General features: G+C 37.6%; 1 protein-coding gene across 1 annotated transcript in view; it reads right to left on the bottom strand.

The window, feature by feature from the left end:
• Positions 1 to 692: 692 nt before the first annotated feature.
• LOC106835776 (apolipoprotein R-like) overlaps positions 693 to 17,603 on the bottom strand; it is a 30,855-nt gene continuing 13,944 nt past the window's right edge. Inside the window, exons 2-4 of the mRNA XM_044758385.2 lie at positions 7,359 to 7,529; positions 5,250 to 5,425; positions 693 to 4,660 (exon numbers count right to left, since the gene is read on the bottom strand). Coding sequence (XP_044614320.2) covers positions 4,523 to 4,660; positions 5,250 to 5,425; positions 7,359 to 7,529 — 485 coding nt within the window. The 3' untranslated portion in view covers positions 693 to 4,522. The remainder of the gene's footprint in view (positions 4,661 to 5,249; positions 5,426 to 7,358; positions 7,530 to 17,603) is intronic.

The raw sequence follows: 17,603 nt of genomic DNA, 5'->3' as shown, positions 1-17,603 counted from the left end.
CACTTTGGATTTCTTTTGGGTAGATGTAAATTAAGGGTCAAGATATAATTTTTCCATGTAGCTCTATGATTGACCTGGGACATATATATATCGCAAAAAATATCCTTCCTTTACATTGAAGAGTCAAATTTGTCACAATTAAGATAAATATATTAAGCTAAATATAAATTATATATATTCTGGATTCTATATTCAGCTGCATAGTCAGCTTCATACTAATTATACCAATACCACACTGTCTTAATTAATATAGATTTGTAATCAGTCTTGAAACCTAGGAGGATTAGTCCTCCAGCTTTGTTCTGTTTCAAGATTATCTTGGCTATTCCTAGCCTTTCTCATGGCCCTGGGATCTCCATTAAATGCAGAAAAGGAACAGATCACTTGTTTTTGGTTTGTGGCATCATAGAAGGAATTACATTCAGCAGAGAGTTTTAAAAATTGATCTTTCGTACAAAGTTTTAGCTCATGGAACTTCAAATTCCTTTTATGAATGATTATTGAACACATTGTGAACCAAGCCCACAAATGAAATGGTAAGTGTAGTATACAGCAAAGGTTAGTTCTTCCTTCAGTGGGTAGTGGTCAAAGATACTGAATAGAATCAAAGTACTATAAATGATGTAATATAAAAATAATAGTATGTAGATAGAGGTTGACAGCTGGAAAGGGCAGTGAAGTAGAACATAAACTTAGAAGCACTCATTTATTCATTTTACATAGTCCATATAAGTAGTAGAAACTCAAGATAAATACTAAGGTTGATAGATCAATAGGGAGGGGATTCCAGAAATCTTCTCAGGAGGCATCGAGCACCCTCAGAGAAAAGACTTGGAGATATATGTCCCATTTAAAAATAAAACAAACATAAAAACAGTTAACTGTGTTGATCCCCATCATTCCACAAAGAAGTTCACCATTAGAGAAACCTTGCTCATACGTATAGATATGTCAATCAATATTTTAGGGTCCCATTCCTTCATATGAGCAGAGACCAAGGAATGTTTCCCAAACCCCACCCTATAATTAATATTTTCAGAGACAGAAAAAATGATATTGCATCAATGAAGAAAGAACAGGATACTACTTAAAAGGAACATATAGAGAACAAGAACAAGCTATTGGAAATTAAAATATGATGAATGCATTTTAAACTTCGATAAAAATCTTAAAATACAAAGTCAAGAAAATCTCCTAAAAAGCAAAACACAAAGAACAAGATATGGTAAGTAGGACAGAAAAGAGAGGTTAGTTAAAACAATATCTTACTAAAGAGAGTTCCTAGGGAAAACAAAACAAATATGACAAAACAAAACAAAAACAGAAAGTAACAAAAAAAAAAATTCTAAAAATTTTCCCTGATCTGAAACACATGCATTTCCAGATAAAAAGTCCCAGCAAGTACCCAGGTCAATGCATGAAAAACATCCTACAGCAGGGCGGCAAGGATAAAGACAAGATACTAAAATCTCCCAGAGAGAAAGAGAGAAAAAAACAGATCAATAACTTTGTATCGATGATTGGAATATTGTGCATTATTCCATAGCAGCACTGGAAAGCACATGGCAATGAAGGAATGGCTTCAAAATTTTGAGAGTCCAGACTTCTACATATGAGCAGTCTATCAATTAACTGTAAGGGTAGCCAAAAAATATATTTTGAGACATGTAAAGGCTCAAAAATTTACTTCCCAGGCACCCTGTCTTAGGCACCTTCTGAAGGATCTGCTCCAGCAGAAATGAGGAAATAAACCAAAACTCATGAAGATTTGGAATCAAAGTAATAAAAAGAACAGCGAAGGGAAGACCTAAGATTTAAAAGTAAACAGTTCATTTCAGAACCAGTGAACAGAGGGCCTGGGAAAGAAGTCTGTTGGAGTGGTGGTGGGGAAGTGTGTGGAGTTAAAACAGGATGTGACGTGTCTGAGCATTAGGAAATATATTGCTAGTTTATGATAGATCTTTGGAGCATGTAGCAAGAATCAGCAAGAGGAACATAGAAAACTAAACCAAAAAACAAGAGAAGTTATTAATGCCATAAAAGTTAAAGAGTTGTCTTATAAGGAAACGTGTTCATAGATACTGCTTGGCTTACCTTGGCTTAGCAAAGATCAAGATTTGCATATCATAATAATGTGAATGTTGAATACTAATTTAACAAGGAGCAGGATATAACAACACTGTGAGGAAACATGATGCTGTAAAGGACCTAAACTCTTATTCTCTCTTAAAGCAGGTCAGTATATAATTAAAAATAGTAAATAAACATAAATGGCATGAAAATATTATTTGGAAATATATAGATAAAACTGATAAGAAAGAGCTAAAGGAGTTGAAAGTGGTTATTTTGGGGGAATAAGACCAAAGGGTGGGATTGAGTGGGTCAGAATACCAGAATTTTCACTATAAATCTTTTGGGATTGTATGACTTTTTAATTATCTACTTGTATTACTTTAATAAAATAGTAAGTTATTAAAAATAAAGTTGTGTAAGTAAAAGAAGTTAAGTACATTATTTAAAGCCATAAAGATAGGTAATTAATAAAAGAATATAAAACTGACTGAGGGAGAGTGGAGGGGGAAAGTAGGAGCTAGACTGATTATTTGTAGCAAGAAATCAAAACATATGGTTTAGAAATAAAATGTCAAATGATATATTGTGTGCATCCTCTTTAGAGTGATTAAGGTCATTAGCAGAAAAACTCAAGTTAGAGTAGGACTGAGGCAGAGACGATAATTTTATTTTTAGTTTTTATAAATCCCTTTGTAAGGTTTGAATTCTTGTTTTCATATGCATACATTACTTCCATAATTATAATTATGTGTAATTAATTTAGAATTAACAAATAAAAAGATCATGACATGATTCACTTAAGTGCGAAAATGTCTGCACACTGTGCCCCATAGAGACCACAGGGAAGGAAATACGGAAAGACTCATATTTCAGAGATTCTCCTGAATCTTCTCTATAGCTTGGTGCCCACACCTGGAATGGATGGCCCTTTATTTATCTAAGTACATTCATGAATTTTTGGACATAAAAGCCCCGAGACTAGAGAAAGACAGGGAGCTAAAATGCTTTCCCTAATAAAGTGAAGGGAAATGGTTGAGGGGCAGTAGGGGCAAGAATGGGTGAAGTGTGACAAGGGGAGATTTGAGAAGGGAAAGTGTCAGACCAGAAAAGCCTAGAGGCTGGTAGTGTCTTGCAGAGAAAGTCAGCTAGAAGATGTTCCTGGTGGCAGGGAAAGGCAATGGTCTTTTAAGATCACAGTTACATAACATTCAATGTGAAAGTCCAGTCTTGCGTCAGATAAGCCCTGAGGAGCTCTGGCCAGCCCCCTCAGATCCTTTTGCCGTTTCTGTGCAGCCCTCTGCAGGCTTATGTGTGCTTTGTTTTCTCATGGTCATATCTTCTAATCTCTTGGGAGGACTCCCCTCCAGCTTCTAGACAGCTTTGCCCTCACACACAGATAACTGGATGCCCTGAGGGCTCGTGTGCCCCCAGAGTGGCCCCTCACCAATAATTGTTGGTACAGCAGAAGGAAAGACCGGTTCCTTTACCTGGAATTGGGGCGAAATTTAAACAAATTCATAATCCAGACTTCCCTCTTAGGACAAAGCTATGCCACCCTCCGTAGGACTTTGCTTGATGGCCCCGCTAGGTTCCTTCCCTGTCCTGTCATGCTCACCCTACTCCTTTTCCCATTTCTCCTTGGAACACTTCCTTAATAAATTACTTGCATGTGGATCTTTTTCTCAGGGTCTGCTTCTGAGGAATCTGATCTAAGAGAGACACTAAAGCCGTTTCAATTGAAATATTAAAGAAAAGAGTGATCAGATTGAATTGGAAGACTTTGCATGTTCGGGAGGAATACCCGGGTTATACACAGATCAGGCTTTCAAAGACTTTCAGGCTGGTTATTATTGGGTGGAAGAGATGTCAAGCAAAGTCAAATGTACCTTAAAAAGAAAGAGGAAGTGAGAAGTTGTTCTAGAGAAACACTGGTGATCAAATAGAGAGAGAAAGGAGAAGACTTGGAGGAAGATGTGATGTTTGACCCGGGCACTGAAGGAGGTGAAAATAAAGGGCAAAGACACTTCAGACAAGGCACAACTATGCATTTTCCAGGACCACATATACCTTCCGATACAGTAAAACAGAAAGTTAATCAGAGAAACATTAGGAAGTGATTTATATAGGGCTCTAAGTTTTCATTACACAGGAATCAAAGTGGAAACAAAGACACTGGATTTTTGACTGGTGGTTATTTATATTTGTCATTCCACCAAACCCTGGAAAGCAGAAGCTTAAGCTGAGCTAAGATGTAACTCATCAATAATTCCACATTATCAGTAGCACTATGAATATCAACAGATTCACCTAAAACATAATTTTTTTCAGTAAATAATAGTATTTAAGGAACAGTAAAGTTGCTAATAAGAGAAATGTACCTAATTCGCTATTTTGGGGGAAAAGAAGGAAGAGAAAAATAGATGTATTGATTTCTAACTGGGGTTCCTCTTCAAGTCTCTTGCTCCATCTGTTGAATCTCCAGAGATAGCTTATAGAACTCCAGGGCCATTTTCACATCCTCTGGCCTTGAGAGGCACTGCATGAGTTTACTGCCTGTTAGCACTTGCTGACAGCCCCGAGGGACTTCCTAAAAGAGATAAAAAGATGGATTTTGAGAGGCTTCTCTCCAAACTGTGAAGGCATGAGATTCCTTCAGGATGCCTCCCTGACAGCAAAATTGGAGTATCAAGACCCTCCTCAGGACCGATGGAAGAAATCAAAACATATTTCGTGTTTCAGCAAGGTGTTCACCCTGGGGCCCAGACCCATGCTGCTCTCAGGCAGCAATGAATAACTGTCAAAGCAGGGAGAGAACAGTGCTGCAGAGACCCCAGGGGGCCTCTTCAGAGACAATTGGAGGGATCATTCTGATGGCTATGCAAAAGCATAGCATTAATTGTAGAAAATACAGAGCTGGGGGCCAGGTCACCTGGATCTATGGAACTCTCCTACCCAGTGGCTTGGTCCTTCTTGCTATAAAGTGAGAGAATAAGAACTTGCCTTAACAAGCTCACAAAGTGCTGTGAGGGGAAAGTTGCTGATTCCAAAAGTGATTGAAACAACTCAGAAATGAGTCCTGACAAAAGTCAGGTCTCGTCAATGTTGGCTGACAGTGCTCTAGAGCAGGCTACCACTTTTAGAATGTGATAGAACACCCTGAAATGCATGCCACTTACCCACTCACACTTGGGCACCTCTGGGTACCAGGTGCCCTTCGCTGAGCAGGTGATACTTTGAGAACCAAACACAACATAACCAGAGTCACACTGGACAGCGACATTTTCAGGCTCCACATACTGATCCTTGTCCACAGACAGATTTCCATTTTCTATCTCTGGTTTCCGGCACCGAGCTGTAATGGAAACACAATTTTGATCATCCTGTGATTCTCAGAATAAGATCTTACAATAGTGAAGAATACTGAAGGGGTAAGAAACACTGATAATAAACTATACCTGCATGCTGAGTGTTGTTCTTTATGTCCATTGATTGTATGATTATACCAATAAAATTAATAATAATAATGTTATTGTATATACTACAATAAAACACTATTATGCTGTCCATTTTTCTAGAGAGAAAAATTAGGTATGGATAATTTGTATGACTTTTCTAAGGTTGCATAGCCTTCAGGTGGCATGATTATGATATGAACCTAGGTATTCAGGTCCTAGAATCTGAGTTTTCGAAACTACTATATCTCAAAACCTCATTATTTTCATGATCCTAAGTATGTAATTTTTACTCTCATACCCTTACTACCTTCCTGTGTTAAATGGACTTAATGGTGGGAAATTAGCCCCTTGAGTTGCTATTATCAGTGTGATAAAAAGGCACACCTAATCTTGGTGGTCAACTAGAAATCTACCAGGTCAACTTCATTATAAGAAGGTGGTGGCATGTCTGAGGCTCCAACAGAGGTATCAGTTGCTTCAAGGAGTTTGGAATTTATCCATAAGAGTCTTCATTCAAACTTAAGCAGATATTCACTAAAATTTTCTAAATCCTCACTGATTCTCTCAAATTAAAAATTTTTATCTGTAAGTGCAGAAACAGAACCATACGTACACGAACACTTGAATTATGATGAGGGTAGCACTGCACAGCAGTGTGGAAACTATGGTCCGTTTAATAAGTGGTACATGGTTCACTGAATATCCGTTGGGGAAAAACAAAGTTTGACCCCTACTATCCACCATAAACATATAAGAATTCCAAGTAGATTGGAGATATCAATGTGAAAGGGAAAATAATAAAGCTCTTAGAGATAACATAGGAGAATATTTTTGTGAAATGTAGGCAAATATTTCTTCAATAGGACACAAAAGCCTCCAAAATGAAGGAAAAGGTTGATAAATTGAACTAAATTGAAATTTAGAACTTCTGTTTATCAAGACTAGAACATTCATACATTACTGGTGCAAATCTAAATTGTTACCATCACTTTTGAACAAAAGTTGGCATCATCTACTAAAGGTGAGCATGTGTATGCTCTATGGAACAGCAACTCTACTCCTAAGCTTATTCCTTACAGAAATGTTTACATATTTGTACCAAGAGACATGCAAAAGAATGTTCATAAGAACGTTATTCATAGTAGCCTAAAACATGAAAAGCTCAAACTTCTATAAGATATGTAAACTATGGTATATTCATCCAAAGGAATATTATAAAGCAATGAAAATAAATAAACTATCTCTACATAAAAGAAGACAAATGATTTTCCAAAACATAATGTTGAGGAAAGAAGCCAGGTGCAAAAGAGTATATGCATGATTTCCTTTACACAAAGTTAAAAAGTTGGCAAAACTAAATCCATGGAGTTAGACTAGTGACCTCCTTCGAGGAGGAGAGTCAGGAGTGACTGGCAGAGGATATGTGGAACACTTGTGGAGTTCTGGCAGTGGTAATACTTCTTGACCTGAGTGATAATTTCATGGATGGTTTCACTTTGTGATCGTTGTTGACTTGTACACCTAAGATTTGTACACAGTTCTGTAGTATATTATATTTAAATTAAAACAAAGCAAAAAATGGCCCTCTAGATTACCTCCCAAAACACACACATTTGTAAAAGTGGTTACTTCAAGAGTGCTAAACTGGGTGATGGTTCAGACTTTTAAAATATTGTACCATATGTATGTATTAACTACATGAAATGAATAAATAAACAAAGCACACATTTCTAAGTGCTGCCTTTGGCTGGGAGTGAGGAGACCCAGCTGTCAGCACTTTCATGGAGGTTCTACTTTCTTAGCAAGGGGCATCAGTAAAACTGCAGTTACCTTTACACTGAGGGGCTGGAGACGACCAGCGTGAATTTTTGCAGGTGATTTTAGCTTCTCCAACCAGAACATATCCTTCATCACATTCATACTGCACCACAGTAGTAAAGGAAAAAAGTAGACTCACATCTTTACGGGATCCATGGGCTATGATGGGAGGCATTCTGCAATCTTGAATGGTGAAAGAGAAGGGTGGAAGAGAATGAGTTGGCATTTAATGCAATGCACAATTCAGAGTGTGGGACTGTTTCCATTTTAGAGAAATAAGTCGTTTAATTATTCTGCTGAGGTATATTTCATTTCCTTACAAAATAACTAGGAATGATTTATTGAGTTCTTGACCATTTGCTAGACACTGTGTTAATCATTTTATATATGTTATGCCATTTAATCCTCACATAACTCTCTGGCAGTATGAACATCATACTCATTTTAGAGAGAAGAAAACACAAACTTAGAGGGGTCAAATATTCTACATAAGGTCACAGCTAGCAAGTGCCAGTAACATGAATCAAACTTAGGGATTAAACTCAGGTTTGTATCAGTTCAAAGTTTGCTGCTACTTTCTGGAATATTGCTATTTTCTGCTTTCTGTAACAATCATTGAATACTTACTTTATGTGGCACCAGTGGATATTTAAAGGCCATAAAATCGAAGATTTGGCTGAAGAACAATACTCTTCTTGTTACTTGCAAAGTCCAGTAACACCCCATAACTGATGAAGTATGTAGCTCAGAACCAATTAGAAAACTCTTAACACTCTCATCCAAATCAAAGACATTAAAAGGTCAGGAACTAAAACATTTTTAAGAATAATATTTGGAGAAGTATTTTTTTTAAAGATTGGCCCTGAGGTAACATCTGTTGCCAATCTTCTTTTCTTTCTTACTTCTTCTCCCCAAAGCCCCCAGGTACATAGTTGTATATTCTAGCTGTAGGTCCTTCTGGTTGTGCTATGTGGGTCACTGCCTCAGCATGGCCTGATGAGCAGTGCTAGGTCTGTGCCCAGGATCTGAACTGGAGAAACCCTTGGCCACCAAAGTGGAGCATGCAAACTTAACCACTCAGCCACAGGTGGCACCCTAGAGAAGTAGATTTTTATAGAGCTTTTGATATCCTGTGGACACTATCCTCACTCCTAGATGAAGCACATGTGTTGGTGTCTTTCTCCTTCACACTGAGAGTAGGGCTCTAAGGAGACCACTGAGAAAGCTTAATATGTTTCCCTTCAGTTTGGAGGGACATTAGACACAGTGGACTAGTGTCGAACTCCTGCCTGAGAAATCTAAAATGCAAAAGATGGGCTGTCTAGTGTCTCTGATGGTGAGAGTGGACAGATTTGTGCTGCCTTGAGATTGGCCTGTACTACACACATCACTCAGAACACAGGGTGAGCAAGTACTTCCAGGGGATTAGAAATGGGTTGCAGAAGAAAGACAGCCTTGGTAGAATTGTCTTGGGCCAGTCCAAAAGGACCACCTGAGGAGAGAGGAAGGCCTCAGTAAAAAAAAAAAAAATCCTCTAGGAGTCACTAGGTATCTAGAAGATAGGAAAGAGTAAGTGATCAACCAGAATTGGAGATGGATCCCGGGATCAACCAGATTCCAGGAACTGCAGTTAGCAGATCCCTCAGTGATGATGAAAGACTCATCAAAAGAAACCCAAACAAACAAACAAACAAACAACAACTCACAAAAGGGAGAGCAAGATCTGAACACCCATGAGGCCAAGAATGAGCTCAGGTGGAGCACTGTTTCCCTTACCTCTGCTCCTCCCAAAGTTTCAACTTTGGGGAGCCGGCAGTGGGGGGGGGGGGGGCGGGGGGCGGGGGGAAGTTCAGAAAGCAGAGTAACAGTAATTCCAAAGTAAATTGTTTTAGTAGTGAGGAAAAGAAATTCAACTGTGTATAAGTCATCTCATTTAAGGCTTCCATATAGCCTTTCTTAAACTTTAGATTAAGCACCTCCATAGAAATGTAAAAAATAGCTCTTAATTTTTATGAATAAACATATTGATGGAGTTCTGTAGTAGGCTTTTTGGGTAATATTAAGGGGGCATGATTGCAATGTACTTAAAAAGATAAGACGTAGCCATATAAATAGTTATACCACACCAGTCACTCCAGTGCCAGCAGATTAGGACAGGAAATGAGTTCTATAGGAGAAGGTGTTGACAGAACTGAGGACTGGAGTATTGAGGGAAGGTGTCCAGGAATAAGTAGGAGATACACCTTGAAGGATGAGTAGAAGTTGAGTAGCTGATAAGATAGGAGAAGCAGATCAATACTGAGGCGATGAGCAAAGTCTCTGGCATCACAAGGTTGTTTCTGTCAGAGAAGGGGGAGGCAGAATCAGAAAGGGAGATTCAGGTCAGAGTTGACAGACATTAAGTGCCATTTCAGGGGGTTGGGGCCATCGGTAATGGGAAGATTTGAAGGAAAAGAAGAGAAGGGGAGAGGGAAACAGAAACATAATAAATAATAGAAAGACTTGTTGACAAATCTGATAAGATCTTTCTCTACTACCTCAGACTCTAAGAGAGGGGAACTCAGAGATGAACCTGGAAGACCGAAAATTCTCTGAGCTTAAAGTTCTTTATCCTGTACTGACGCCATAGGCTAAATTAATACTCTCCCCCAATAATTTTCTTGCATCTGATGTGAAAAATCATCTTCAAAATACAGATGCTTCCTTAATAAATCCACGCTTTCCTCCGGCCACTCTCAGTGATGAAGAAAGTATGGCTTCCACACTTTTAAATCAATCTGCTAGCTCACATAAGAATATTCAGCTATTATTTTAGGGTCAGGATTTTCCCTCTAAGCTATCCCAAATCCTCCATTTGTATGCCTTGACAGCTGTTTCAGGGAATATGTTTATAAATATCTTTATTTTATTATGAAAATTAATTCTTTCAGATAAAAAATGTTAGCTAATAAAAGAGAAAAGTATCAATTTGTTTAAAGGATGTTTCCATTTAAATAATATAACAACAAATTTATTTCCATACAAAGAGATCTCCAACTAGATCTGGTAAGTTCTCTCAAGCACTTTCATTTCTCATTCATTTGTAAAAATGTCCCTATACTTCAACAATAATGCTTTGCATTTATATAACAGTTTAAGTTTTCAAAGTGCCCTATATTTTACTCTGAAAATTTACTTAGTATTTGTCATAAAAGACAATATTTTTGTTTTATTGTTGGAAATTTTTTTCTAATCAATCAGTAACTAAGATCCTAGACAGCATAATTAGCTCATATGGAAAGTAAATGTGTTTTTAAGTATTTTGGAGTGTTTAAATATAAGAAATTAATTTGAAAATTAAAGATTATTCCTTGCTAAAGGAGGCTCACAAAGATTTTTGCACATCAACACTTTGTTATTCTAGACATAATAATAACCCCTATCTAGAACAATTTCTTTTCTATTTTAAAATTCTTCATTTTTATTAATAACATAGTTCAGTGTACTCTCTCAAAAAGGTTATGAATTTCTCCTATTTGACTTTATTTGATTAATTTTTAATTGGGCATTTTTCTCCATATCTTAGAGAAACTTCTCCCTTTTCTCCATAACTACTGTATTCACCACACAGGCCAGAAGGGCACAGTGGTAGGGTCAAGACCCCAAAGAAGTACAATGCTTGGAAAATGCTCTGCAATGTGGGGGGCATGGTGCAGAGTCTCAGAGGTGCTGCCCTGGGGTTCAGCATTCTCAGACACCTTGAATCAAGAGGAAGAACAGTTCTCTAAGTAACAGTTAAAATGGTCCCTAAGCCAAGGAACTGTGCCTTGGCAAAGTCCCAGTTATGTGTCACTAAAGCGGAGGGGTAGGGGCAGTGGCTAGAAGACTAGGTGCTGAGCATAGCTCTGATAGGGGCAAGCTGATAAGGCCCCCTTCTTGAGGAGAGTCTGGGGCTTCATGTGAGAGCTCTCTGGGATATTATGTATTTGCCATTGTAACCCCAAGACTTCCTTGCTGTTCAGATAGCGCATATAATGAGTTCCTTTCTGGATGCATACACGCTTCCTCTGTGAGTAAACAAGAGCAAAAGGCAGAAGGGACTGCAGCTCATGAAGCACAGTGTATGTGGTACACTCTGCAGGAATTAGAAGTCATAGCACGAAAAAAATAAAATGTCTGAGAAGCAGTGTCTGTCCAGGGAAGTGGTTTCTTTAATCAGGGGTATAAATTGCCCATAGAAGAGTGGGTTTGTAAAAATATAGAAAATTAAACTTCTTTCTAGGTAGCTTATGGTCTAGCCAGAACAGAGAAATACAAGTCTCTAAGTGTGAAAATACTCAAGAATCCAGTCCAAACAATAATTATTCTTATGATCCTTCAGTGGGAACTTTTCCCTAATTCCTGGGTTTTCTGATGTACATAAAACACTAAATGATTCACTCTGTGAAACTAGTCTAGTGTGGAACTATTTCACGCTGTGTTTTGAGACCAAAAAAAGCATGCACTGAAAGTTAAATGATTGAGGATGATGAATTAAGAAGAAAGGAAGATTTATTATGACTTTCAGAATATCTGAACGATGCTGGATCTGAGTGAAAACCAGCATTTTGTCCTTAAGCACTAAAAGACAAGTGGATGGAAGGCACATTTGTTATTCTTCATAGATTGTTAACCCCAAGATTAAGTTTTCTTTAACCATCTGGGACTGCCTGGATATTCACCCAGATCATTTCCTAAATTTAGTCTCCTTAAGTGGGACACAAGAAATTACCAACCAGGATTCTATATTTTGCCCACCAACTGTGGATATCTGTTCCTGGAAGAGACAAAGATAGCTGTCCAAACAAAAGAGTAAGCTCTGGAAACTGTCTAATGCCATCTTCACTACTCAGCAGAGCTGGAATGACAGCTATAGACCAACAATAGCCAAAATGCTTATCTGTCAAATATAAATGAGAAGAATTACCAAATATAACTGAGGAAAGTTCTTTGGAATGTTGAGGAAAGCATAATTAAATAACTTCCTAGAGAGAAAGGAAAACAAATAAATCCACTGAACTGCTGCTTCCTTTAGAAAGAGGAACCACAATAGAGTTGTTTAAATGATTAACTAGAAAGTTTTGTTAACCTTCTAATCTTTAAGCATGTAGTGTACCAGAACTTTACATAGATTATCATAAGTAACCCTCTAAAAAACCTTGTGACATGGCTTTTACCTTCCTCATTGCGTCAATGAGGAAACAGGTTCAGATAGATTAAGTAAACTGCCCGCAAAATTCTCAGATAATTAGTAGCTAAGCCAAATTCTGAACCGAAGACTGATTCTAAAATCCAAGATTTTCCTTTATACTGAAATAATTTTCACTTTTTGACCAATAATGGTTTCCTGTCAGGACCTGAACCAGCCATTTTGGAGTAAAATCAACACTGTTGACCTTTACCCAATGGTGTGCCCGTCTTATAGATGCTGCTCGTGCTGCAGTTAATGGCTTAGACCTGCGACCTTCTCCACAGAATGTGCTGAGATGACAAGAGCCACCTCATCCTGATGTACCTAGGAAATTATACCCTGCCTCCCAGGAGCAACCAATGCCCAATTGATACTCGGATGCAAAAGCCCTGATTCCTTCTCTCAAGTCTGGACAACTCTGTGGTGCAATTTACACTTTAAAACCCGCCATCAATCAGGTGAAAGCTACACTTAACCTGAGAACACATTCTTGCTCAACTCCTTTCCCTCCCTATCCTGCTGCTTCATTCCCTTATGGATTTTTTCTTTTCTTTTTTTTTTTCCTGGATAGCACCCTCAAAAATTCACATGCATCTGAATCCCTTCTGGACAAACTAACCAAAGACAGTTTGTACCACTAGTGGACCCAGAAAGCAAACTCTAAGAATAGAATTATTGAATTGGATCATCCACCAGCCAACTGGCCATTGAGACTCCACCACTGGAGAGAGGTGGAGTATTGATAGTCCTGGCTTGCTGTAGCATTGCATCTATGAACATTTTCACTTGATAAATTGTCATGGGACATAGATGAAAGGAAATGTATTGGCTTGTACAATATCTCTGACACTTGAGAGGCGCAGTGGAAATAGCAATAACAAGCATTGTGAAATTAGGTGGCTGAGTACTCTTGATGCAGGCTCAGCACCCCTTACTGGAAATAAAAGCTTAAGGCAGTCAATCACAATTCAAATCCAAGTGTCAAAGCCAGAAGACCTCCTTCTTAGTTTTTAAAGAAACTCTTATCTCAGGTAGGTGGGAAGCTAATCATGCTAAGGATCAGGCTCAAGATATAGTCATAAACGAATAGTAGAACTTCAGTAAAGTATGAATTCTTAGCCCCGGCAAGTCTCCTACTAAGTAAGGGCCCTTATGGAAGAAGTAGTACCTTTAGACTTGGTGTGAGGATATCTGGGTAGATGTACTACAGAACCTTGAACCCCAGATTTCCCTAAACCCAAAAAGCCTTTATAATTGGCTCGCTTCGCCTTGTTATAAGACAGTGCTCCTATTGCTTGAAGGCCATGCAAAGGAATCAAATGCAGCAGGTATCCTATAAGACCATAATCTCCCCTCTCAAGATCTGCCCCTACCTCCACTTCAGACATCAGACCAACAGCCAGAGTCAAATCTCAGCATGAACTGACTAAGGACATGCTGGGCCTGCTAAGAGAAGAGAGAGGAGAGGAATCATGTGCAGGATCTGTGACCTGGCTGGCATGTGTTAGGACTTGGGAGAGTATGCCCAGAAGGGGATCCTAAAGCTGATGAGGGAGAGTTTGTCAAGATGGGGACACTCTCCTAAGGGTTTAATCCTGGCAAGTGCCCTGGGTGTCAGTTCTTATATGCTTCTGGAAGCTTAAGAAAAATGATGGTCAATATTAAAGGGTATAGAGATGCTAGAACTGCCCTTTGCTGACTAAATAAGAAGTAATCAAAGGCTCAGAGAAATACGCGTGTTAGAATGATCTATTTTATAAAACCAGAAAACTCACAAGCTATTTTCTTTATTAGAGGCCTGAAGATATACCATGTATCAGGGCAAGAAGAAATAAGGACAGGGACCAATATTACAGAGAAACTCAATCGTGGCTGACCCTCTGTAGGCTGCATCTGATGATAAGAGATGCTCTTGTCAAACATGGCTGCCTGGTAGCAGTGGTGATTATAGAATACCAGGATAGCAAAGCTAAGTGGCAGCATTTAACCTTTAGAAGCAAGCTGGGTAAAAAATATTGGAGGGCCAGGACTAGGGTGATGCAAGAGATGAGCCTAGAATGCAAAATTAAAGAAGGCACTTATTTTTAGGGTTGTGGAAATGCTGACCCTATGAGTGAGTGCCTCCTTAAGAGTGAGGCATGTAGGGCAGCAAGGTTGGGATGCAGCCAGGGGAGAGGACATCCTGACCTGCAGGAATCTATGAAGAGAGTTAATCGTTCCTTAGCGTAAGGGTCAGCCGACATAGGTATTGCTCGATATGTAATCAAAGAGATTAAGGATGAATGATCCAAAGACTGAGGTAAGCCACTTTAATAGAAAGTCATGGTCTCTTGCCCAGTGACCTTTTTTTTCCCCTTTGGCAATTTTCTCGTCAATTCTCAGACTGAAAGTGAGGACAGATCCCTTTGAGGAAGGACCATACAACGTCACAGCAAGTATCTATAGTAGTACTTCTGTGGTCCTTCCCCAAAGGAGCCTTCAGTAATTTATTTATGTAATTGTGCACTAGAATCTTTAGAGACCTGTTGGATCTGAGCCATCTCTGATACCTGGAAACAGAAAATCTCACCGTGACCCCTTTTAAAATAGGAGCTACAGGGGCCAGGCAATAAAAGGATTCCTAGTTCATGTTTATCTCACAGTGATACACTGGGTTTATAGATCCACCTGGTGGTCATTCCTATGGTTTTCAAGTATATAGCAGTTTGTATAATCCTCACATTAGTTATCTGACTTTTGGAATGAGAGCTATCAAAGTAAGGAAACCAATGTAAAAACTCCTAGAAATAATATCATTTAATGTGGCAATACTGAATGCTTTTCCCTTAAGATTAGAAATCAAAGCAGGGATATCTATTTTCATCATTCCTGTTTAGCAATATATTGAAGGTACAAGTGCAATAAGGCAAGAAGAGCAAATAAAAGGCATATGGTTTGGAAAAGTAGAAATAAAACTATGTTTACTTGCAGAAAACATGATTGTTTACTTAGTAAATTCCAAAGAATTTATAGAAAACTTGCTAGTACTAATGAGAAAATTTAATAAGATCACAATATACGTGGTCAATATATAAAAATCAATTGTATTTCTATATACTAACATTGAAAAATTGTAAATTTAAATGTAAAAAGTACCTACATCTCAAGGGCAATATACTGAGTGACAAAAGCCATTTTAAAAAGATTACACACTGTATGATTCCATTTGTAAAACATTATCAAAGTGACAAAGTGATAGAGATGGAGAACAGATTAGTAGTTACCAGTGTTAGAGATGGTGAGCTAGGGAAGAGAGCTGAGTGTGACTCTAAAAGGAATAGTTCAGGGGGAGTCTTTGTGGTGATGAAATAACTGTATCTTGATTGCTGGGACAGTTTCGGAAGTCCACACTGTGATAAAATAGCATATAACTATGCACGCACACTGAACCAATGTCAATTCCCTGATATTATTGATAGTATTACAGTTCTCTAAGATATCACCATTGGGAGAAACTGGGTGATGGCTACATGGGACCTCTCTGTAATATGTTTGCAACTTTCTGGAAATCTATAATTATTTCAAAATAAAAAGTTTTTAAAAAGACGCAAGCTCTATATGGTGCCTGGCAACAGAAAACTCCAAAACATTTATCAAAAGAAACAAAAAACCCTAATTAAATGGAGTGATATACGATGATCATGGATTGGAAGACTCAACATCACTAAGACATCAGTTCTCCTCAAATTGTTCTAAAGATTCAAAACATTCTAATCCGAATCCAAGCAGAGGTTTTGTAGAAATTGAAGAGCTATTTCTAGAATGCACGTGGATAAGTGAAGGACCTAAAATAGCCAAAACAATTAAAAGAATGAAAAGTTGAAAGACTCATACTTCTTGATTTCGAGACTTACTATAAAGCTACAATGACCAACGTATTGTGGTATTAGTATAAGAATGGACTTGTAGATCAATAGAAAAAAATAGAGTCAAGAAATACACTAACATATATATGGTTAATTTATTGTGGACACAGATGCCAAGGTAATTCAATGGAGAATGGGTAGTCTTTTCAACAAATGGTCCCAGAACAATTGGACATCCATATGCAAAAAAAAAAAAAAAAAGAATCTTGACTCTTTCACCAGATGAAAAACTTCACTCAAAATGGATTACAGACAAATGTAAAATTAGCTAATTTTGGAACTACTAGTTTAAAAGACACTATTCATTCATTCCTCTATGTATTCCAGGGTCTAATCATCGTTATAAGCTTAGATTTCTAGCACCTATGTGCCTGGACCTCAGTAGCTTAACTCCTTGCTAAAGTGTCAATGCTGACTCATGTTTTCCTGTATCATTTCAATTTCATAAAGAGATGATATATTTGGCTTTTTGAAAAACTCATGAACTGAGATTGAAGGCCTTATCTATTATGTTATTCACTGTTCCTTGTGAAGTAACTCCTGCAATAAATTTATTTTCTATTTTCATAACAGACAAAAAAAGCTTATCCTTTAGAAATAATGTTTCTTTTTACTAGACAATGTAAACCTTTGATCCATTATATTTCCCATTTTAGTTTGACTGAAAATAAACTCAATCAAAATTACTATATAAATTGAATTTTAGTAAATTTACTTCTACTTCTTATGTGATTTTGATTTTTCATATTTATTTTAGTAAGTTTAGATTATGCATATTTACTATAAATATGCTAAAAATTTCTTTGAAATTATTAGGTTTGTACTGGGTACTGAGATAGAAAAGAAAGAAAAACTTAAGAAAATTCTTTAGCAAGAAAAATTTTCAGTTATATAAATACGCATCACTTGTTATGTATAATATTCATAATGAATGATAATTCATCTTATCTTTAAATGTAAAAATATGTATCAGAAAGTTGGTGATTTGCTAAAAATAATGGGAACACAGGATTAGGAGCTATTCACTGGCCTGTTTGTAGAGAAGAAGAATTTTTGGAAAACCATGTTCCTTTTCTGACTCTGCTTCCCACATTACAAAACGGCACCTCAATCCATACTGTCCACTCACAGATAATTTTTCTT

The sequence above is a fragment of the Equus asinus genome, chromosome 25 (genome assembly GCF_041296235.1).
Source record: "Equus asinus isolate D_3611 breed Donkey chromosome 25, EquAss-T2T_v2, whole genome shotgun sequence".
Taxonomy (NCBI): Eukaryota; Metazoa; Chordata; class Mammalia; order Perissodactyla; family Equidae; genus Equus; species Equus asinus.
Note: the sequence above shows the minus strand (reverse complement) of the source record. Positions and strands in the feature narration are given on the sequence as shown.